Below are 19,251 nucleotides of genomic sequence, written 5' to 3'. Positions count from 1 at the left end.
TCCCAGGAGCAGCCCAAGTTTGAAAAAATAAACGTGGGGGTGGAATGTGGTAATTACAAGAGACTGAAAGTCTTGCAATGGAAATATCTTCGAGCCACCTGTCTGGGAGGATGGCAGTGACCACACAAATGTCTTTACAGGGAGACTTCCCATGGCAGGTGGCAATTAAGGAAGATGAGAAAATCAACTGTGGAGGAATTTATATCGGTGGCTGTTGGATTCTGACTGCTGCACATTGTGTCAGGTAAAAAAATATCTCCAGTAGATGCTGGATTTCCTGAAACAATGAAATTAGGTAATAGAGATTGTGGCAGGTGATAAATAAAAACATATATAAGAAAAGTCATTGACAAGTTCCACTCTATTATCTGCTAAACGCCCTCTGATATTCATGATCGGGATCCCAGAGGCCACTTCCCCAGAACCCACTGTGTTCCCCTCAGACCAAACTGTTGATCCCAGCTGGCAAGGGCAGATCAAACCTGTAGGTACCAAGTTATTTCACTTGGCTCATTTGCATGGTTCAAGGTCAGCTTGGAGAACAGGTTCAGAATTCTGCCCTCAGTTATGACCTTTAGAATGAATGAAACACCATTTATTGAGCACCTCTTAGAGACCAGATACTGTGTCCAGCACTTTCATATATGTTATTTTGTTTTAATATTCTTAACAGTCCTAAGAGGTTAATATTATTCCTCCCATTTTCTAGATAAGCAGACTGAGACTAGAAGTTACATAACTTGGCTAAAGCAACATTACAAGTCAGTTGCAGAGCCAGGGTAAAATCAAGTTCAACGTATCTGACAGTAACTTAGATGAAGGCCTGCTTAGAAAATCTGCAGGTGACCCAAAGTTGAGAGAGATAGGAAATCTGCTGAATGACACCCATAAAAATCCTCATGGATTGGAGAAATGCACCAACTCTAATTTCTTGCTTCTGAATGACCCTTTTCTCTTGGCTTCTGTTACACAACACTCTCCTGGTTTTCTACCTACCTCTCTGGTCACACCTTCTCTGCCTTCTCTGCAGCTTCCTCCTCCAGTGACTGAGCATTATTGCTTACGTGAAATACCTGAGTTCCTCAAGGTGTATCCTGCCTTCCTCTTCTCTTCTTACTTCTTCTTCCTAAAATTATCTGTACTTTAAAATACCACCGTATGCTGACACAATGATATTTCCAGCCTAGACGTCTTCTCCAACCCTGACCCTACAGTACACTGACTATCTTGGCTCTATCAGAAGTAAATCAAATTCAAAAGGTCTAAGACCGAGCTCATGATATGCCCCTTCCCCCAGATATGGTCCTGACCCAGTGTTCCCTATCTCAGCAAATGACAACACCATTCATCTAGCTACACGGGGCAGAAATCTAAAAATCTTCGCACTTCACTCCCTCAGCCCTACCATAGCTCAGCCAGTATATCACCAACTCCAGATGGCATCTTTAATTTCCAATTATTTAATTCTCAAAACTTCTTTCCATCTCCACTATTACCCTGCTCCCGCCTCTCTCCTGGATTATACCAACCGATTCCGAATTGGCTTACCCACAGTCACTCTGCCCAGTGCCACCCCCATCTATCCATTGCCTACTGTGCAGCAAGAGTAGTAGTTCCATACCTGGTTTTGACCACTTCCCACTTAAAATTCGACGGCTTTGCATTCCTCTTGGGATAAAAAACTAAACAAAATGTTTAACACAGCTCATTAGGCCCCAAGTGATGTGACCCCTATTTACCTTTGCCGATCTCATCTTGCCCCACAGCGTCACTTCTTGCCCCTATTCCACCTGCTCTGGCCTTCTTTCCGTTATTCAAGTGTACCTTGCTCCCTGCTGCAAAGAGACCTTCACATATGGTTTCCCATGCCTGAAAGCATCTTTCCTACCTTGTTTCCCTAGTTAGTGCTACTCGTTATTCAGATCTCAGCTCAATCCTCACTTCCTCAGAGAACCTTCCCCGACTCCCTAAAGTCTAAGCCCTCCTGATATGTTCTCAGAACCCATGTGCTGTGAGTTCCTCTCCTTTTTACAGTAGAATACATATCTTCATTGGTGTGATTATCCATTTAATGCTGCATCCTTTCCTAGACCCTGAGTTCCATGAAGGCAGAAACTATTTCTGATTTGCTCATTTCTGCATCCCAGTGGCTAACACAGTGCCTGGTGATAGTAGGTACACACTAAATATTTGTTAAGTAAATTGAATGGATCAACAGTTAAACATTAAACAATATTCAGGACCTCTGATCCTGAAAAACAACCAAAAGTAATATGAAACACAGCATTCTTGGAACTCTAAGTTTAAATAAAAGCATCCTGAACACTCATTAGTTCCTAGTACATCACTGTTTAACTGTAAGGTGATTCCCTGAGAAAGTGATGGTAGACACCCAATTTGCTGGAAACCACGAGGTGAAAATTGATATGAAAATAGAGGCATTGGGACAGGCAATATTTAGCCCATTCACCATTTCAACCAAATTCTAAAACAGCTGCTGTGTTCCAGGTATACTCAACACAGGCATCTATCTATAGATGATAAGACCCTATCTTTGACTTCAGGTAGCACAAACAGGAAGAAAGGCTTGTGAGCAAATAAATACAATGCAAAGTTAGGATGAAGTCAGTTTTATAGGTCAGAATGATGACTGCTGTGGTCTTCACCCTGGGAACCTCTGGGGTTCTGTGCTCTGACTCCCTATTTCCTCAAGCACATTTCTTGCTAGAGGCTCTCTGGTCTCTGCTTAAACACCTTCAGTGCCGGTGCTCTCACTTCAGAGGCAGCCAACTCATTTTACTTCTGGCATATCTGGTAATTAGTAAGATCTTTTTTTTTTTTTTTTTTTTTTTAATTTTATTTATTTATTTATTTATTTTTATGGCTGTGTTGGGTCTTCGTTTCTGTGAGAGGGCTTTCTCTAGTTGTGGCAAGTGGGGGCCACTCTTCATCGCGGTGCACGGGCCTTTCACTATTGGCCTCTCTTGTTGCGGAGCACAGGCTCCAGACGTGCAGGCTCAGCAATTGTGGGTCATGGGCCTAGTCGCTCCGCAGTATGTGGGATCTTCCCAGACCAGGGCTCGAACCCGTGTCCCCTGCATTGGCAGGCAGATTCTCAACCACTGCGCCACCAGGGAAGCCCTAGTAAGATCTTTATGTCCCTAATATTGAGCAGTTAGATGAACTATTCCTCTCTTCATTTACCCATGGACTTTAATTCTGTCCTAAGAAAATTTAGTTGCACTGCTTCATGACAGCAAAGATAAAAAAAAAAAAAATCCGGGAAAATGAAAAACTTCCTTAAAAAGGGAGAATTTAAAGATGAAGCATCAGAAGTCCAATTTAGAGTTTTTTTTTTTTTTTTTAATTAATAGCTACTTTATTTATTTATTTATTTATTTTTAGCTGTGTTGGGTCTTCGTTTCTGTGCGAGGACTTTCTCTAGTTGCGGCGAGCGGGGTCCACTCTTCATCGCGGTGCGCGGGCCTCTCACTATCGTGGCCTCTCCCGTTGCGGGTCACAGGCTCCAGACGCGCAGGCTCAGCAGTTGTGGCTCACGGGCCCAGTTGCTCCGCGGCATGTGGGATCTTCCCAGACCAGGGCTCGAACCTGTGTCCCCTGCCTTAGCAGGCAGATTCTCAACCACTGCGCCACCAGGGAAGCCCGAGAGTTGGTTTTTTTTTCCTCAATATATTTATTTCCCTTTTCCTTTCTGTTACAGAATCAGCAAAATTCGTCGTTACCAGATATGGACATCATTTACAGACTTGATAAAACCTGACTCTCAGATAGCTGTTCAGTTGGTAAATCAAATTATTATCCACGATAAGTACAGTGGAGCCACCTACCAAAATGACATAGCTTTGATTGAAATGAAAAAACACCCAAGCCGAAAAGAATGTGTGTTGCCTCATTCCGTCCCTGCCTGTGTCCCCTGGTCTTCCTATCTATTTCAACCTAATGATAAATGCATCGTTTCTGGCTGGGGTCGAGAAAAAGGTATGTTTTACAGTTTGTTAATCAGAATCCAGGGGCTGAAAATGAATAGGAATAGAAATGCATAGGAGCCAATCTCCTAGTGTTCAGAGAGAAACATTGCATCAAATCCAGAAAAGTGAATGTCCAGCCAAGGCCAGCTCATGGGCATAGGACCTGTGTGGTTGCACAGCACCCTGGGCTCTGGGCACCGAAGAGCCTTGTGCTTGGTGTAATGCTCTATTGTCACCATCAAGAAATTCTTAATAATTTTTGCAGAGGCCCCACCTCACATTTTCAATTTTCACTTGGTTCTGCAAATTATGTAATTGATCCTGACCTAGAGTTTCAAAGGATACCTATACTCTGTGATACAGAATGTACATTGAGGGGTAACCATTCACCAAGAAAAAAAATAGAGTGACAGGGGACATATAGCATGGACTTTCTGGATTTGTTGGAATGATACGGATGAAAGATAAAAAGGTTTTCAAAGGGATAGTCATAGTATATGCTGAGTCAGTGATCCCACAACCCTTCAGCTCTCTCCGCTGCTCTCCACTATTCTCCATGCCTCACACCTCCACATCCCACAAAGAGAAAGAGAACATAAAGAATTCATTCTTTGAGCTTCTAAGAAGACTTGAGGTGAAAATTCATATGAATAAGAGATGTAGACCCTTAGGGACAAATTATTAGAAAGACATGCTAAATTGGAGATAGATTAGAATTAATTTAAGCAATGCTTTTCCCTTTGTCTCGAAGTCAGCCTAGAAATTTAGCTTCCTTTTGACCCCTTAAACTCTCTTTGTAAATAACTTCACTGCATTAGTCTAATAGACTCTTATTCCAACACATTCTTTATAATTGCCATATTGAAAAGTATAAAATATGCATGTAAATGAACCTGGATTTGTGGTATGTTTGAAAACCCAAGATTTACAAAATACTAAAATTTTATTAGTAATCAATTCATCCAGAAAGTATTATGTCCTTATAGTTGTTCTTTTTTTTAATTAAATTTTTTATTGGAGTATAGTTGATTTACAATGTTGTGTGAATTTCTGCTGTACAGCAAAGTGAATCAGTTATACATATACATATATCCACTCTTTTTTTAGATTCTATTCCTATATAGGTCATTACAGAGTATTGAATAGAATTCTCTGTGTTATACATTAGGTTCTTGTTAGTTATCTATTTTATATATAGTAGACTTTATATGTCTACTATGTCATATGTCAATCCCAATCTCCCGATTTATCCCCTCCCTCCCCTTTTCCCTTGGTAACCATAAGTTTGTTTTCTACATGTGACTCAATTTCTGTTTTGTAAATAGGTTAATTTGTACCATTTTTTTAGATTCCACATATAAGCAATATCATGTGATATTTGTCTTTGTCTGACTTACTTCACTCAGTATGACAATCTCTAGGTCCATCCATGTTGCTGCAAATGACATTATTTCATTCTTTTTATGGCTGAGTAATATTCCATTGTATATATGTACCACATCTTCTTTATCCATTCCTCTGTCTATGGACATTTAGGTTGCTTCCATGTCCTGGCTATTGTAAATAGTGCTACAATGAACATTGGAGTGCATGTATTCTTTCGAATTATGGTTTTCTTCGGATATGCCTAGGAGTGGGATTGCTGGATCATATGGTAGCTCTATTTTTCGTTTTTTTAAAGGGATCTCCATACTGTTCTCCATAGTGGCTGTACCAATTTTTATTCTCACCAACAGTGCAAGAAGTTTCCCTTTTCTCCACACCCTCTCCAGCATTTATTGTTTGTAGATTCTTTGATGATGGCCATTCTAACCGGTGTGAGGTGATACCTCATTGTAGTTTCAATTTGCATTTCTCTAATAATTAGTGATATTGAGCATCTTCTCACGTGCCTCTTGGCTGTTTTTTTTTTTAATATCAACATTTTAATATTTTATGTTATTTTATTTTGGCTGCACCTTGTGGCTTGTGGGATCTTAGTTCCCCAACCAGGGATTGAACCCTGGTCTTTGGCAGTGACAGCGCAGAGTCCTAACCACTGGACAGCCAGGGAATTCCATGTTCTGTTTTTTAGAAACTTTTATTATGTACATTCACATGTACTCACAAAAGTAGAGATAAAAGTAAAATAAACCTACCTTTCCTCACGCAGTTTTCACAGTTATCAACGTTCCACCATTCTTGTTTTAGCTCCCTGAACTGATCACAATCACAATAGGATAATTAGGAAAGCTTATTCATAAAGGAGTTAATAACAAAGATGTAGGTGGGAGGTTGGGGAACCACAAGGGCTATGCAGGAACCCAGGACTAACAGTACCAGAACTGAGACCTTTCCTAGATCTGAAGGTATAAGGTGAAGGAGAAGTTACCAGAAGGAGAAAGAGTCTTAGGTAAAGCAGGCTACCTTGAGAGAAGTAATGACCTTGGGTTGAAGGTTATAGCCAGCCCCAATCTCACTATCCTCTCTCCTTCCCTCCTTCCCTCTGCTGGAGTCCTCTGCTGGAAAGTAGCTGGAAGCCAGAAGTGAGGGCATTCCTATGGAGGCAATCCCTCCAGCTCAGGCTCTCAGGGCAGAGGGCAGGGCATTGAAGGGTGGAGAAAGGATCCGAATGACAAATCAGGAGCTTTTCAACATATTCCCCCACATGCACTTATTTTTTCCTGGAGCATATCAAATCAAATCCCAGCTATCATGTAATTTTACCCATGAATACTCCAGTATACATCTTTACCAGGTAAGGACTTAAAAAACAAAAACAAAACCACAACACCCTTCATACCCAACAAAATAAAAATGATTCTGTAATATCATCTAATAACCAGCTGTGTTGAATGTGCCTTAATTATTTACAAAAAATTTTTACAATCAGATTATTTCCATTGGGATCCAAACAAAGTCCACACATTGCATTCAGTGGCTATTTTTCTTAAATCTCTTTTGATCTAGAGCAGTTACCTCTTCGTTTCATTTAAAACGTATTTAGGGCTTCCCTGGTGGCGCAGTGGTTGGGAGTCTGCCTGCCAATGCAGGGGACACGGGTTCGGGCCCTGGTCTGGGAGGATCCCACATGCCGCGGAGCGACTAGGCCCGTGAGCCACAATTGCTGAGCCTGCGCGTCTGGAGCCTGTGCTCCGCGGCAAGAGAGGCCGCGATAGTGAGAGGCCCGCGCACCGCGATGAAGAGTGGCCCCCGCTTGCCGCAACTGGAGAGGGCCCTCGCGCAGAAGCGAGGACCCAACACAGCCATAAATAATTAAATAAATAAATAAAAATTAAAAAAAAAAAAAAAAAAAAAAAACGTATTTATTTTAAATGAAACTGGGTCATTCTTATTTTAGAATTTCCACACCTTGAGTTTGGATGATTGTATCCTTGATGTGGCATTTAACATGTGCTTCTATTCCATGTATTGTCTATAAACTAGTAGATATATTCTTATGCACTGATTTATTTATTAATCAAATGTGATTCAACACATTTATTGAGCCCTTTCTGTGAGTGCAAGATAGTAAGGCTAAAGTGCTAAGATCTCACTGATGAAAAATATGGACGCAGCCAACAAACAAAGGTGCTGAGGCTACAAAGTGGGATGGCAAAGGCCAGCTCTCAAGGGACTTACAGTACAAAGGCGCCATCAGACGTGAATGCCACCACCAGACAGCAGAACGTGACGGAGGCTTCAAGAAGCATACAAAACAAGAGTTCAGGGGAGGAAGCAATCTCCTGAGTCTTAAAAATCACTCACATGTTACAAGAGCTCCCAGTTTTTGAAGGCTTATCCTGAGTTAGGGGAAATAATAAATTACTAATTTTTGAAAAGCTGTTATCCTGAATAAGGTAGTCATCTTAAGACTAACTTGAAGTAGGAGTTGAAGGAGAAAAAAACTCTTTCCTGATTTGCTACATACATTGGTGGATTCGTTTCTTCCTCTGCTTCCCAGAAGAGAAGAATATTAGTCCTCCAGTTAACTACTACGTGCTCAATACACTGCTAGGGTCTGTGGCGGTGTCCTCTCAGGATAAGCAAGAGGTCTCTGTCCCCAGGTAGTTTAGAGATTAATTGAGGAGCCAAGTCATTTGGCATAAAATATTTAGTGTATAATAGAATTACTGAGTTCCTGCATTAATTACATAAATATTTATTAAGTAACTGATTTGTGCTAGCATGAGGCTGGGTGCTGGTGTAGCAGTGAATGAATCAGGCTTAGCCCCTGCCCTCTTAGAGCACATAAAAATTGCTGCAAGCTGGGAGAAAGGAAGAGGGGAGACAGGGCAAAAGTTCACTCCTTATACCTGAGACATCTCACCCTGTGTTCTTAGGTTTTTCTCATCTTCCCTGGACTGTCAATCAGCAACCGCACCTGGTCCTTCTCTTTCCTTGGACCAAGTTCAAGTCCCAAATCTGTGACTTAAAAGGAAAGGAAATCCTAAATCCTCTTTCAATCGCTTTCAAATCATTTAGGAGATAGAGTTCCTCACAGACACAAAAACACATAGATACTGGTAACTTCATATGTACTTCCTTCATCTTAAATTCTTATATTAAAAAGTTGTTTTCACTCTAACAAGCACTTTCAAGGAAATAAGGGACTGTAAGAAGACAGGAGCTATTTACGTAAGCTGATAACAGATTTCTAACCATCCCCCACCCCTGCCACTGGACTCAGTGACCAGAGTGGAAGGAGTCTATCCTATTCATCTCACAGTACCCAGGCCAGATATTCAATAATGCCCCTTGACTATTTTTAGAAAGACAATTCTAGAAACTGGGGATACCATCAGTTGTATGACTAAGTTTGCTAATCAGTTATCCTCATAAGTTTACATATGTATTAAAGAAAATATATATTCTTATATGTTCCTAATGGTTTACTAAATTATGAAAGTAAATACTTACTTAGAGTTCTCATTTGTAACTTCAAAATGTCTATTTGTTTTCTCTCTTTGTTTAGACAACCAAAAAGTCTATTCACTTAAGTGGGGTGAAGTTCACCTAATAGCAAACTGCTCTAAGTTCTACCCAGGTCGCTACTTTGAAAAAGAAATGGAGTGTGCAGGTAAGCACTGAGAGACTTCTCAGAGATGTCTCTAACGCACTAACCAAACATGTTTTTCCTCCCCACTGAGTCACCCCCTTTATCTGGGCCTCCAACTCTTTCCTTTGGCCTCTGGCTGTTGCATCATCAAACGTTTTCAGTCCCTTTGCCTCAGCTCAAGTTCCACAATCTAATACCAAGAGGAAAAATCTTCCTTAAGCCATTATGCAGCAGTCTAGCAAGGTGATTAAGAGCACAGCCTCTGGAACCAGACTGCCTGGGTTTACATTCCGGTTTTTACCAATTACTACATGTGTGACCTTGAGCAAGTTTCCTCATCTGCAACCTTGGTGATCTTAATAGATGAGGAAAGTGAGATGCAGAGCAGTTATATAAGTTGCCCAAGTCTTACAGACAAGAAGTGGTATATTCGGGATCAAAACCCAGACTTCTAAGTAAAAATCCAAATGATCTCATTTCAAATGCGTCCAGTTGGGAGTAAATTCTCCCTCCTCGGAAATCCCTTTATGCTTCCCACGATACCTTCCACTCTCTCCTTTAAGATCACAGGGGTGCTACTGCCACTATCTAACACAACTACAGCAGTCCCTTCTTTTGTTGGTGACCCAAAGGCAGGGTACCAGCCAGGGTAGTGCATTTAGGACACTTTATTGAAACCACTTATAAATAGTGGGTTATAGAAAAAGGCAGAGTTATTGACCTCCTATAACTTCTTGGATACAGTGATTTAAAATCTTAGAAAGTCATAAGAGTGAGAAGAAAGTAAACAGGCCATTTCCTGTGCCTTCCCATCTTAAAATGGAGTTCAGGATTACAGAGGACAAAAGGAGAGAATAGCACAAAATCTACCAAGGGGCAATAGCACAGTTAAGAGGACAAGCTCCGAGGTCTGGCTGCCTGGGTTCAAGTCCAGGCTCTGCCACTTATTAGCTGTATGACCTTAGACAAGTTAGTTAACCTCTCTGTGTCTTGTCTCATCTTAAAATAGGGATAATAATGATACTTCTCTCATAGGGTTGTGGTGAGGATTAAAACAATGAATGACTAATACATACTAAGCGCTCAATGATCACTAGGTACTCCTATTATTTTCCCACTCAGCCTTTGATGCTACTTTCAGATTGCTATCTCATCATAGTATATGCTTCCACAAAGTAGAGGAAGCAGGGGGAAGCACTTGCTAAACTTGGAGGATGAGTAGAAGACACAGCATTTGCCAGCCTGCATCTCTACAAGTCCGTGGGCCCGCTCTGTAAGGGAGCGCATGTGTTATTGCCTGTTAGGAAAGTGTAAGAAAGTCAGTGTCAGTACAGGCATTGGTGGAAGAGGCAGGAAGTCGGCATGGCAGCCTAGACAAATGGAAGTAAATGTGTGATTTTCTTTTTCCTTGGTCTTTCTCAGGTACAGATGATGGTTCTATTGATGCCTGTAAAGGGGACTCTGGAGGCCCCTTAGTCTGTAAGGACGCCAACAATGTGACTTATGTTTGGGGTGTTGTGAGTTGGGGTGAAAACTGTGGAAATTCAGAGTTCCCAGGCGTTTACACAAAAGTGGCCAATTATTTTGACTGGATTAGTCTTCATGTAGGAAGGTCTCGTATTTCTCAGCACAATGTATAAAAAACTGTGCTCTCTCTCTTCTTTCTACTCTTTTTGTCTCAGGAGTTACATTTTAATTGAAATGATACTGCATAAGTAGTACTTCTTCAAGGAAAAAAATAAAGGCAATTTTATTGGACATTTTTTAAAGGTCTCTACAAAGTTTATGCCATTTTGGAATTCTGTACAATTCTCAAATAAATATTCTAGTCAAGCATACATATTTTATTTATTAGAAAATGTGATTAAATGATCTCTTCATACAGGAGTGCTGTATTGACTGTACTAAAGGTTTAGCTAGTTGGATTGGCTTCACATAAGCCTGGTTCAAACCCCAACTCTACCACCTACTCCTTGCTTGACCCTGGTCAATTTATTATCTTTTCTGTGTCTCATTTTCCACTTTTAAAGTGGAAACTGGAATTTTGAGAAAATGAAGCTGCATGCTAAAGTAAAATGTTTGGCATGATACCCATCACAGGGAAATAACGGACCTCACAGCTCTTGTCCCATTTTTCTGCTTCTTTAAGTATTCAGAGCTCTTGAAAACTTAGAGTTCCTCGTTTCACAAGTTCTCCTTGACCCTTTCTTTAAACCTCCCCACAGATACCATGACACAACCACTGACCTCCTTGGTGCCAAACCTCACAGCCAGGAAGCCATGTTCACCTCCCCTAGCCCCGCAGCAGCAGCACTACGCAGTCAACCCCTCAGGGCGTCACACTCTGAGGCCTGCTGCCTCCCCGCCTGCTGGTCTCAGCTTCCTTCCCAGCCTCTTCCTTCTGGTCGCCTCTCTCATTCTGTGTCATCTAGATTCAGCTTTAAATCCCACCACAGTCCAGCGGCGCACAAATCCATGTCTCCAGCCCTGACCTTTCCTAGAACTCCAGACTGTATCTCCTGAGCATTTAACATCTCCTTCTGGATATCTAAGAGCATTTTCAAAGAAAGAAGGCCAACCCCAAACTCTTCCCCTTCTTAAACCTCTTCCTCCCTCCTTAGTAGATCCCCCATGGCCTCAGCGTAGAGTGGGCACCCGGTCTCTTTCTATCACATGAGCCTGCCTTAATCCCAGTGTAGCACTTGTCATCACCCAACATATTCTGCTTTCATTGTCTGCCTCTTCACCCACCAGCCCACTGGCCCCACTACACTGTAAGACACAGGAGAAGAAAGATTTTGGCTTCCTTTCATCAGCATCCCTAGCACTTTGTTCATAAACGGTGCTCACTGCTTTTATTATTATTATTATTTTTTAAAGCACAGCTATCATCATCCTGAAGGCAGAGGTATATTTTTCACATAAATATTACCTTTAAAACCTGAGGTAAAAAGAAAAAAAAAAAACGAAAAAAAACCCTGGAGTCCAGTTCTGGATACAGCCCAATTGTTTTAATAATACAAATGCCCATTTCTACATATATTCCAAAATCAGTTACTGCCCAGATTTTTTTCCTTTTTAAAATTTTAGTAAAATATACATAAAAATGTTTTTTTATTTTTTTTACCATTTTAACCATTTTGAACTGTACCGTTCCATAGCATTAAGTATATTCACATTTTTATGCAACCATCTCCAGAAATCTTTTATCTTCCCAAACTGAAACTCCTGAAACATTAAGCAGTAACTCCTCCTCCCCTCCCATGCTGCCCATTTTTAATTCCTTTTGTCATTGAAGGCATGAGAGTATTTGGTTACTTATAGCTGTGAAAGAAAGAACCCCAAAGTAGTGATTTACATAACAATTCTTTATGATTTTGCTCTTGCATCTGGGGATTGACTGGGCTGGCTGGACAGTTCTTCCATCCTCTCATGCAGCTGCCATCAGACGGGGCTGGGACAAGGGTCATCTCCAAGGCTTCTTCACTCATGGCTCGTGTCTGGTGCCTGGGCTGGGAGACTCAACAGCTGGGGTTCTCAGGCATCTCTATCTATGTGGTCTTTCCACATGGGCTCTCAACATGGTAACTTGGGGTTGCCAGACTTCTTATATAGCAGCTGACAAGTGTCCCAGGAAAACCTGCGGAACCTGCACTGGCTTTTTATACCTAGCCTGGAAAGTCATTTAGCCTCACTTCCATCACAAAGACCTGACCAGGTTCAAGGGGAAGAAATATAATCCATCTCTTGATGGGAAGGGTGTCAAAGAATGTGTGGCATATTTCAAAACCACCACCTTGTCCTGACCCAGCAAACCTGGAGCATGTGGCGCTTTAGCAGGTGTCTGTTTATGAGCAAAGAGAAGAGTACTAAGGGCTGCAAGCTGGAAACCCAGCATATGGGCACCCTCAGCTGATCTTAGGAAGGAGTAGCATTGTGGCCCTTTGAAGGACCAGTCTGCACAATGACTCGAGACCTGGAGGCTTCACAGCAGAGTGGATGACGGTGGGGCATGAAGCGTGAAGAGCCCGCTTCTCCACAGTGACCCTGTGTGGCAGAGACCAGGAGCAGCAAAAGTGGGGTGACCTGACTTCTGGGCTCTCCCAATTTAGAGGTCTGTGTGAGGGCTCCTGGTTGCACACCACAGAAGCCAATAGCATTGGTTTAATGGAAAAAAAAAAAAAGATTTATTCAAATATATCTTGCAGTTAACAGAATCTCCAGAAAAGCCAGAAAGATGGAGGCTACAAAGACCACTGTAGGACCACTCATCAGAGATTCCCACTGCCACTAGCTTGGGTCCAAGGATCTATGCACAGCTTGTACTGCAGAGGCTGGGCATTGGATGCTACTGCTTGACCCTTCGCCATCACTGCTTCTGTGAGTTAGCATGGTCTTCCCCGAAGGCAGTCAACAAACAGAGGTCATCATCTCACTTAACCCTGGTCTCAGAACTCACCATCTTATGAGGGAGATGGGAAAATAAATTATAAAGCGTCACTTTGCCAGGTACAATGGTAAGGAAACCTCATAGGAGAATCATAAATCAGCCTTAAGAGTCCAAGAAGGCTTCCCCAGAGGTGAGCTTAATCTGAATTATGGAAGAACTTTCCAGGCAGATGCAAAGCAAAGGCCCTGTGGCTTGAGAAGCCAAACTCAACATCAAGGGGACAGAGAGCAATTCAGCATGACTGGAGCCCAGGGCGCAGCTGAGGCACTGGAGAGGGAGGAAAGGCCAGATCAGGGAGGGCCTCATGCCAAAGATCTGGCACCAGTGAAACACTCTGGAAAGTTCATGCTGGAGGCATTGAGGAAGATATACTGGAGGGAGTGAGATGAGTTAGGGAAGAGAGTTGAGGTTATAGGAGTACTCCAAATGAAAAATGATGAATGTAGAAACCAAAGCAGGGCACTTATAAAAAGAATGGGACTAATTCTAGATATGTTAAGGAGTGAAACAGATGACATCTGGGGACAGAAGAGGTGGGGCACTAGGCAGAGGGATAGAAGTCTAGGATAACTCCCAGGTTTTCTCTTCGATAATGGGGTGATTGGTGTTACCACTGATTGCAGAAATAAAGGGAAGAAAGGAATAGAAGTAGGTTTAGTTAGTTAGGGATATTTTGAAGCTGTGCTATCTATAGGATCCCAGGGAAGACAAATAGTAGGAAATATAAAGCTCAAAATCAACCAGAGTTTGAAAGTAGCCAGAAACCCTACCGAGAGAAACCACACACCTGAATTTATCCTGATGGTCTAAAACCTGCGATTTCACCTAAGCAGGTTCCTTTCCGTCTTCTCCAGTGTTTCCTCTTTGTGTGCCAAGTAATTGGCAAGTAATGCCAATGAAAATCTCTCTCCCTGATTGTTATGGTCTGAATGTTTGCATCCCCCTGTGAAAATTGGCAAAGGGAAACTTCACTAAAATGGGAGTTGAGAGGCTAAAAGGGCGAGCGCTCATGCACATACCACTCCATATATCAATCAATAGTACAGATCCCAATAGGAAGAGACTACTTTGCCTTTCCAGCAGGAATTGACACCACTACTTTACTACCACCAGCAGAAGGAAAAAAGATTTTTTCCTTGCCTGGCAACAGCTCAGCCAATGAGAGACTGTCACAAATCAGCCAATGAAAAGCTACTATACTTCAAGCTCCTAGTTTTCTCCAATGGACTTTTTGCTTATAACAGCCCCTGCCAAGTTCCCCTTCTCCTTTATAAAAGTTTCCTCTCCTTTGCTTGCATGTGGACTTGCATGTGGTTCACCATAGTTGCATGTCTTGAAATGTAATTCTTTGCCGCTCCAGAATAAACCTGTCTTGCTGGTAAAATAACTGGGTGTTTTATTGTTTTAGGTTAACCCCCCAAATTTATATGTTGAAATCCTAATACCCAGTGTGATGGTATTAGGAAGTGGGGTCTTTGGGAGGTGTCTAGGTCATGAGGTTGGAACCCTCACGAATGAGATTAGTATTCTTATAAAAGAGACCTCGGAGACCTCCCACACCTCTTCCACCATGTGAGGACACAGCGAAAAGTCAGCAGTCGCAACCCTGAAGAGGGCTTTCTCCAGAACCCCACCATGCTGGCACCCTGATCTTGAAATTCCAGCCTCCAGAACTGTGAGAAATAAACTTCTGTTGTTTATAAGCCACCCAGTCTGTGGCATTTTATTACAGCAGCCCAGAGAGATTTGTCTGATGATAGACCTCCCCAAGCAAAGAGCCATTACCTTCAACACATCACGGAACCAGCTCTTGTTCACAGATCTGATACAGCCATTTCTTGTCCTTCACTTCATTCCCAGCTTGAAAGCTATTCAGCCATTGGGGGGGTTTTGTTTGTTTTTTGAGTTTGGTTTATTTTTTTTTTCTTTCTTTCTTAAAGGCAGAGGCTGGAACCTAGCACTTATTTCACCTTAATTTGAGCCTCTTTTAGAAACTAACCTTCCAGCCTTAGCACTGGGTAAAGATTGATCATTATGGCTGGAATTGTTTCACCATGCGGCATTTATTTTCATCACGATAACACTGCTGAGGCCATTTAATGAGACGTTGGAAAAGACTAAAAACAGAAACTGCCCTTGATCATTTGTATTTTGTTGATTTTGCATTATTTCACACAACACAAAGGGTTGCATAATATCCTAGTTTCCAAGCATTCTGAGTTAATATGTTACATTAAACCCAATAAATTTTGCATTCTTACTTCATTAATACCATCATGTTCCATGATGTCCATGTCCAGTGAAGAGATCATTAGGGGTATTTAGAAGGGTATCTGACTGATCATGCTTATAACTGTACTTGGAAGCTCTCTATAAAAAACACAGCCTAGGGACTTCCCTGGTGGAACAGTGGTTAAGAATCCACCTGCCAATGCAGGGGACACGGGTTTGAGTCTTGGCCCAGGAAGATCCCACATGCTGTGGAGCAACTAAGGCTGTGTGCCACAACTACTGAGCCTGCGCTCTAAAGCCCGCGAGCCACAGCTACTGAAGCCTGTGCGCCTAGAGCCGGTGCTCCGTGACAAGAAAACCCACCGCAACAAGAAGCCCGCGCACCTCAACGAAGAGTAGCCCCCGCTCACCACAGCTAGAGAAAGCCCGTGTGAAGCAACTAAGACCCAACACAGCCAAAAATAAATAATTAATTAATTAATAATTTAAAAAAACAGAAAAAACACAGCCTAGTTGCAGGCACCCAGAAGTTCCCATTCCAAGGCATTTAATCATTCAGACAAAAATCAGCACAAAAACAGCATATTTTATATTTTCATAATTTATTTTGATAATTTTGACCATAATTTCTTTCCCTAGTTCCTCTTTCTATTTTTTCTTCCTGGAAGTACAATTGTGTTTTTTCCCCAGTACTCCATGGACATGTCTCTTGTGAAGTTCACCAATAACCTACATGTTATTAAATCCAGTGATCAATAGCCTGTCCTCACCTTGTTGCACACCTGCTGAAGTGATGGTTCTATCTTTCTTAGACACACTGGAATGTAGCACTCTCCTGCTGCACTTGGCTGTTCCTTCTTAGTCTCCTTTGCTGCTGCTTAGTTACCTGACCTCCTACGACTTAGACCCTGTTCTGCTCCTCTTTACATGCTCACTTTTTAGAGGATCTTATCTAGTCCCATGGCTTAAAAGCCATTTCTATGCTGACGACTTCCAAGTTTATTTCCAGCTCTTATCTCACTTCTGAACTACAAATTCAGTATAAGCTTCTCAAACATGGTATGTCTGAAATTAATTTTCTAAATTTTCCCTGAAATCTGCTTCTTCTGGAATCCTCCCCATTTTAGCTGGTAAGAACTCTCTATCTTTCCAACCGTTTAAGCCAAAACCTCAGTGTTGTCCTTGAGTCTTCTTTCCCTTTACACCACATTCAATCCATCAGTAAATTCTGTTGGATCTACCATCAAGTTACATCTAGAACGTGACCACTTTTCACACCTCCACTGCTTCCTCCTTGGGCCAAGCCATAGTAATATCTTACCTGGTTTATAATGTCCTAACTGGCTTCCTGACTTCCGCTCCTGCCCATCCACAGTCAACGTATATATAGACAAACTAGCCATTTGCTAGCAGGCAAGACCTGGAAGCTGTGGGTTTGCAACCAATAGTGTCTGTCTCGATAATAACAGGTTTTGCTGAGTAGATGAAAGTGCCCTGTAAAGAAGCCTCTTTCAAACATTTTATGATATTTGGAAGAAAAGATGAAAGTGGGTCATCTAGGAGTTACGTGATATGGTCAATCAGGGCTGACTTCACCAGCAAGCACCCTGTGCCAATGCACAAGGCCCTGAACCTAGGAGGGTTCCAGACTTGCTTTCATATCTCCCGTTATCACCTTGAAATTCTTAATAATTTTTGAACAAGGGGCCTTGCATTTTTACTTTGTGCTGAGCCCTGCAAATCACGTAGCTGGTCCTGTGGTCAATGCCATACCCTGGTATCTGACAGCAGGAATTAAGAGGAAAAAGTAAATCTTGGAATCATTACAGCAGAACAAATATCTAATGATTGATTATGAAAAGAATGTGAAAATAAAACTTAGAATCTTGTTTTCTGGAAAGATGGCAGTGATTTCCATGAAGAACACAGTAGAAAAGGAGATTTGTTTAAGAGAAAAAGAGATTTCTGGGCTTCCCTAGTGGCGCAGTGGTTGAGAATCTGCCTGCCAATGCAGGCGACACGGGTTCGAGCCCTGGCCTGTGAAGATCCCACATGCTGCAGAGCAACTGGGCCCGTGAGCCAAAACTACTGAGCCTGCACGTCTGGAGCCTGTGCTCCACAACAAGAGAGGCCATGATAGTGAGAGGCCCGTGCACCGCAATGAAGAGTGGCCCCCGCTCGCTGCAACAAGAGAAAGCCCTCGCACAGAAACGAAGACCCAACACAGCCAAAAATAAATAAACTAATTAATTTAAAAAAAAAAAAAAAAAAAGAGAGATTTCTATCAGCCAGAGGAAATGGAGTTTGAGAATTTAATCCCTAAGGAAAGATGAGACAAAAAAGACTAAACCTGAATCCTCAGAGCTAAGGCTGTATTTAGGGTAAAGAAATTAGATGAGATCACCAAGGAGTAAATGTATACAGAAAAGGTATAAAGGAGAGATTTGGGGCATCTATAACAGGGCTGGAACCAGGTAACATTACTATACAGTATTCTGTCTTTTCTTTCTGAAGACTTATTCCCATACCAGTGAGTTTCTCTGAAAGAGCCGAACCTGGTTTAAGTGTTCCCCTGGTGGAGCTAGGTGGGACCTCAGAGGTAATCTGGTACAACATCCAAACTTTAGAGATGAGAAAACCAAAGCTCCAGGAAGCTTTAAAAAAAAGAATTCTGTTTCCTTTTCCCAGCTGTTGAAATGTGCTGTCCAAAAATTAAAGAAAAAAAAAATCTTTGGCATCTCGTGGTGGCAGAAAGAGACCTTGGGAATTCCCTGGCGGTCCAGTGTTAGGACTCGGCGCTCTCACTGCCAGGGTTCCATCCCTGGTGGGGGAACTAAGATGCCGCAAGCCACCTTGATTTGACTGGATACTGTCACATGACTGCTCTGCGGGCACCTCAACTCCTTTACTGTAAAAAGGATAATACCTCTCAAGCACATTTCTCCTCTTCTTCCACTGTAGTTCAAGTTGATCACAGCCCAAGGGTGCCTGGCTGAGCATCTGAGGGCAGACTTAAGGCAGGCCGCTCTCCACTAACCTTTTTTGTTTCTAATTCGCCCAAAGGTTGTATTCCTGAAAAGTGGTGTTCTGAGTGTGAGAGATTAAGTCCATGAAGTGCCTGGCACAGACTAAGCTCTAAATAGAGATAATTCTTATGAGCTCTGCACTGCACATTTATTATCAACTCATGAAGCTTGTAAGAAACACAAAACGGCAAACTAGAATTTATTGGTAATTCTTATAGAAAGGACACATCTTTTCTCAACACTCGCAATATTGCCCTGGATCTTACTGTAAAATTCTTGGAAACTGCCAGGATACTAAGATAACTATTTATAGCTCTGGTCGAAATTACTGCAATTGTTATTTAAGGATTCTGCGCTGCACTGGGAAAAAATACAGGGAAATGTCACTGGAGCCATCAAGTTACAAAATATCTTGAGTAGGAAAACTGTGCTTTCCTTTTTTTTTTTTTTTTAAACTGCGTTCAAGTACGGAGTACGGCTTCTTCCTTACCAGGGAAGAAAACTCATGGTTTTATT

The 19,251-nt window shown here is 42.0% G+C and overlaps 1 protein-coding gene across 1 annotated transcript in view; it reads left to right on the top strand.

The window, feature by feature from the left end:
- Positions 1-10,865, top strand: part of CFI (complement factor I) — a 51,355-nt gene extending 40,490 nt beyond the window's left edge. The window contains exons 14-17 of the mRNA XM_036852803.1: positions 141-244; positions 3,722-3,999; positions 8,944-9,048; positions 10,450-10,865. Coding sequence (XP_036708698.1) covers positions 141-244; positions 3,722-3,999; positions 8,944-9,048; positions 10,450-10,667 — 705 coding nt within the window. The 3' untranslated portion in view covers positions 10,668-10,865. The remainder of the gene's footprint in view (positions 1-140; positions 245-3,721; positions 4,000-8,943; positions 9,049-10,449) is intronic.
- The last annotated feature ends 8,386 nt before the right edge of the window (positions 10,866-19,251 follow it).

The sequence above is a fragment of the Balaenoptera musculus genome, chromosome 5 (genome assembly GCF_009873245.2).
Source record: "Balaenoptera musculus isolate JJ_BM4_2016_0621 chromosome 5, mBalMus1.pri.v3, whole genome shotgun sequence".
NCBI lineage: Eukaryota > Metazoa > Chordata > Mammalia > Artiodactyla > Balaenopteridae > Balaenoptera > Balaenoptera musculus.
Note: the sequence above shows the minus strand (reverse complement) of the source record. Positions and strands in the feature narration are given on the sequence as shown.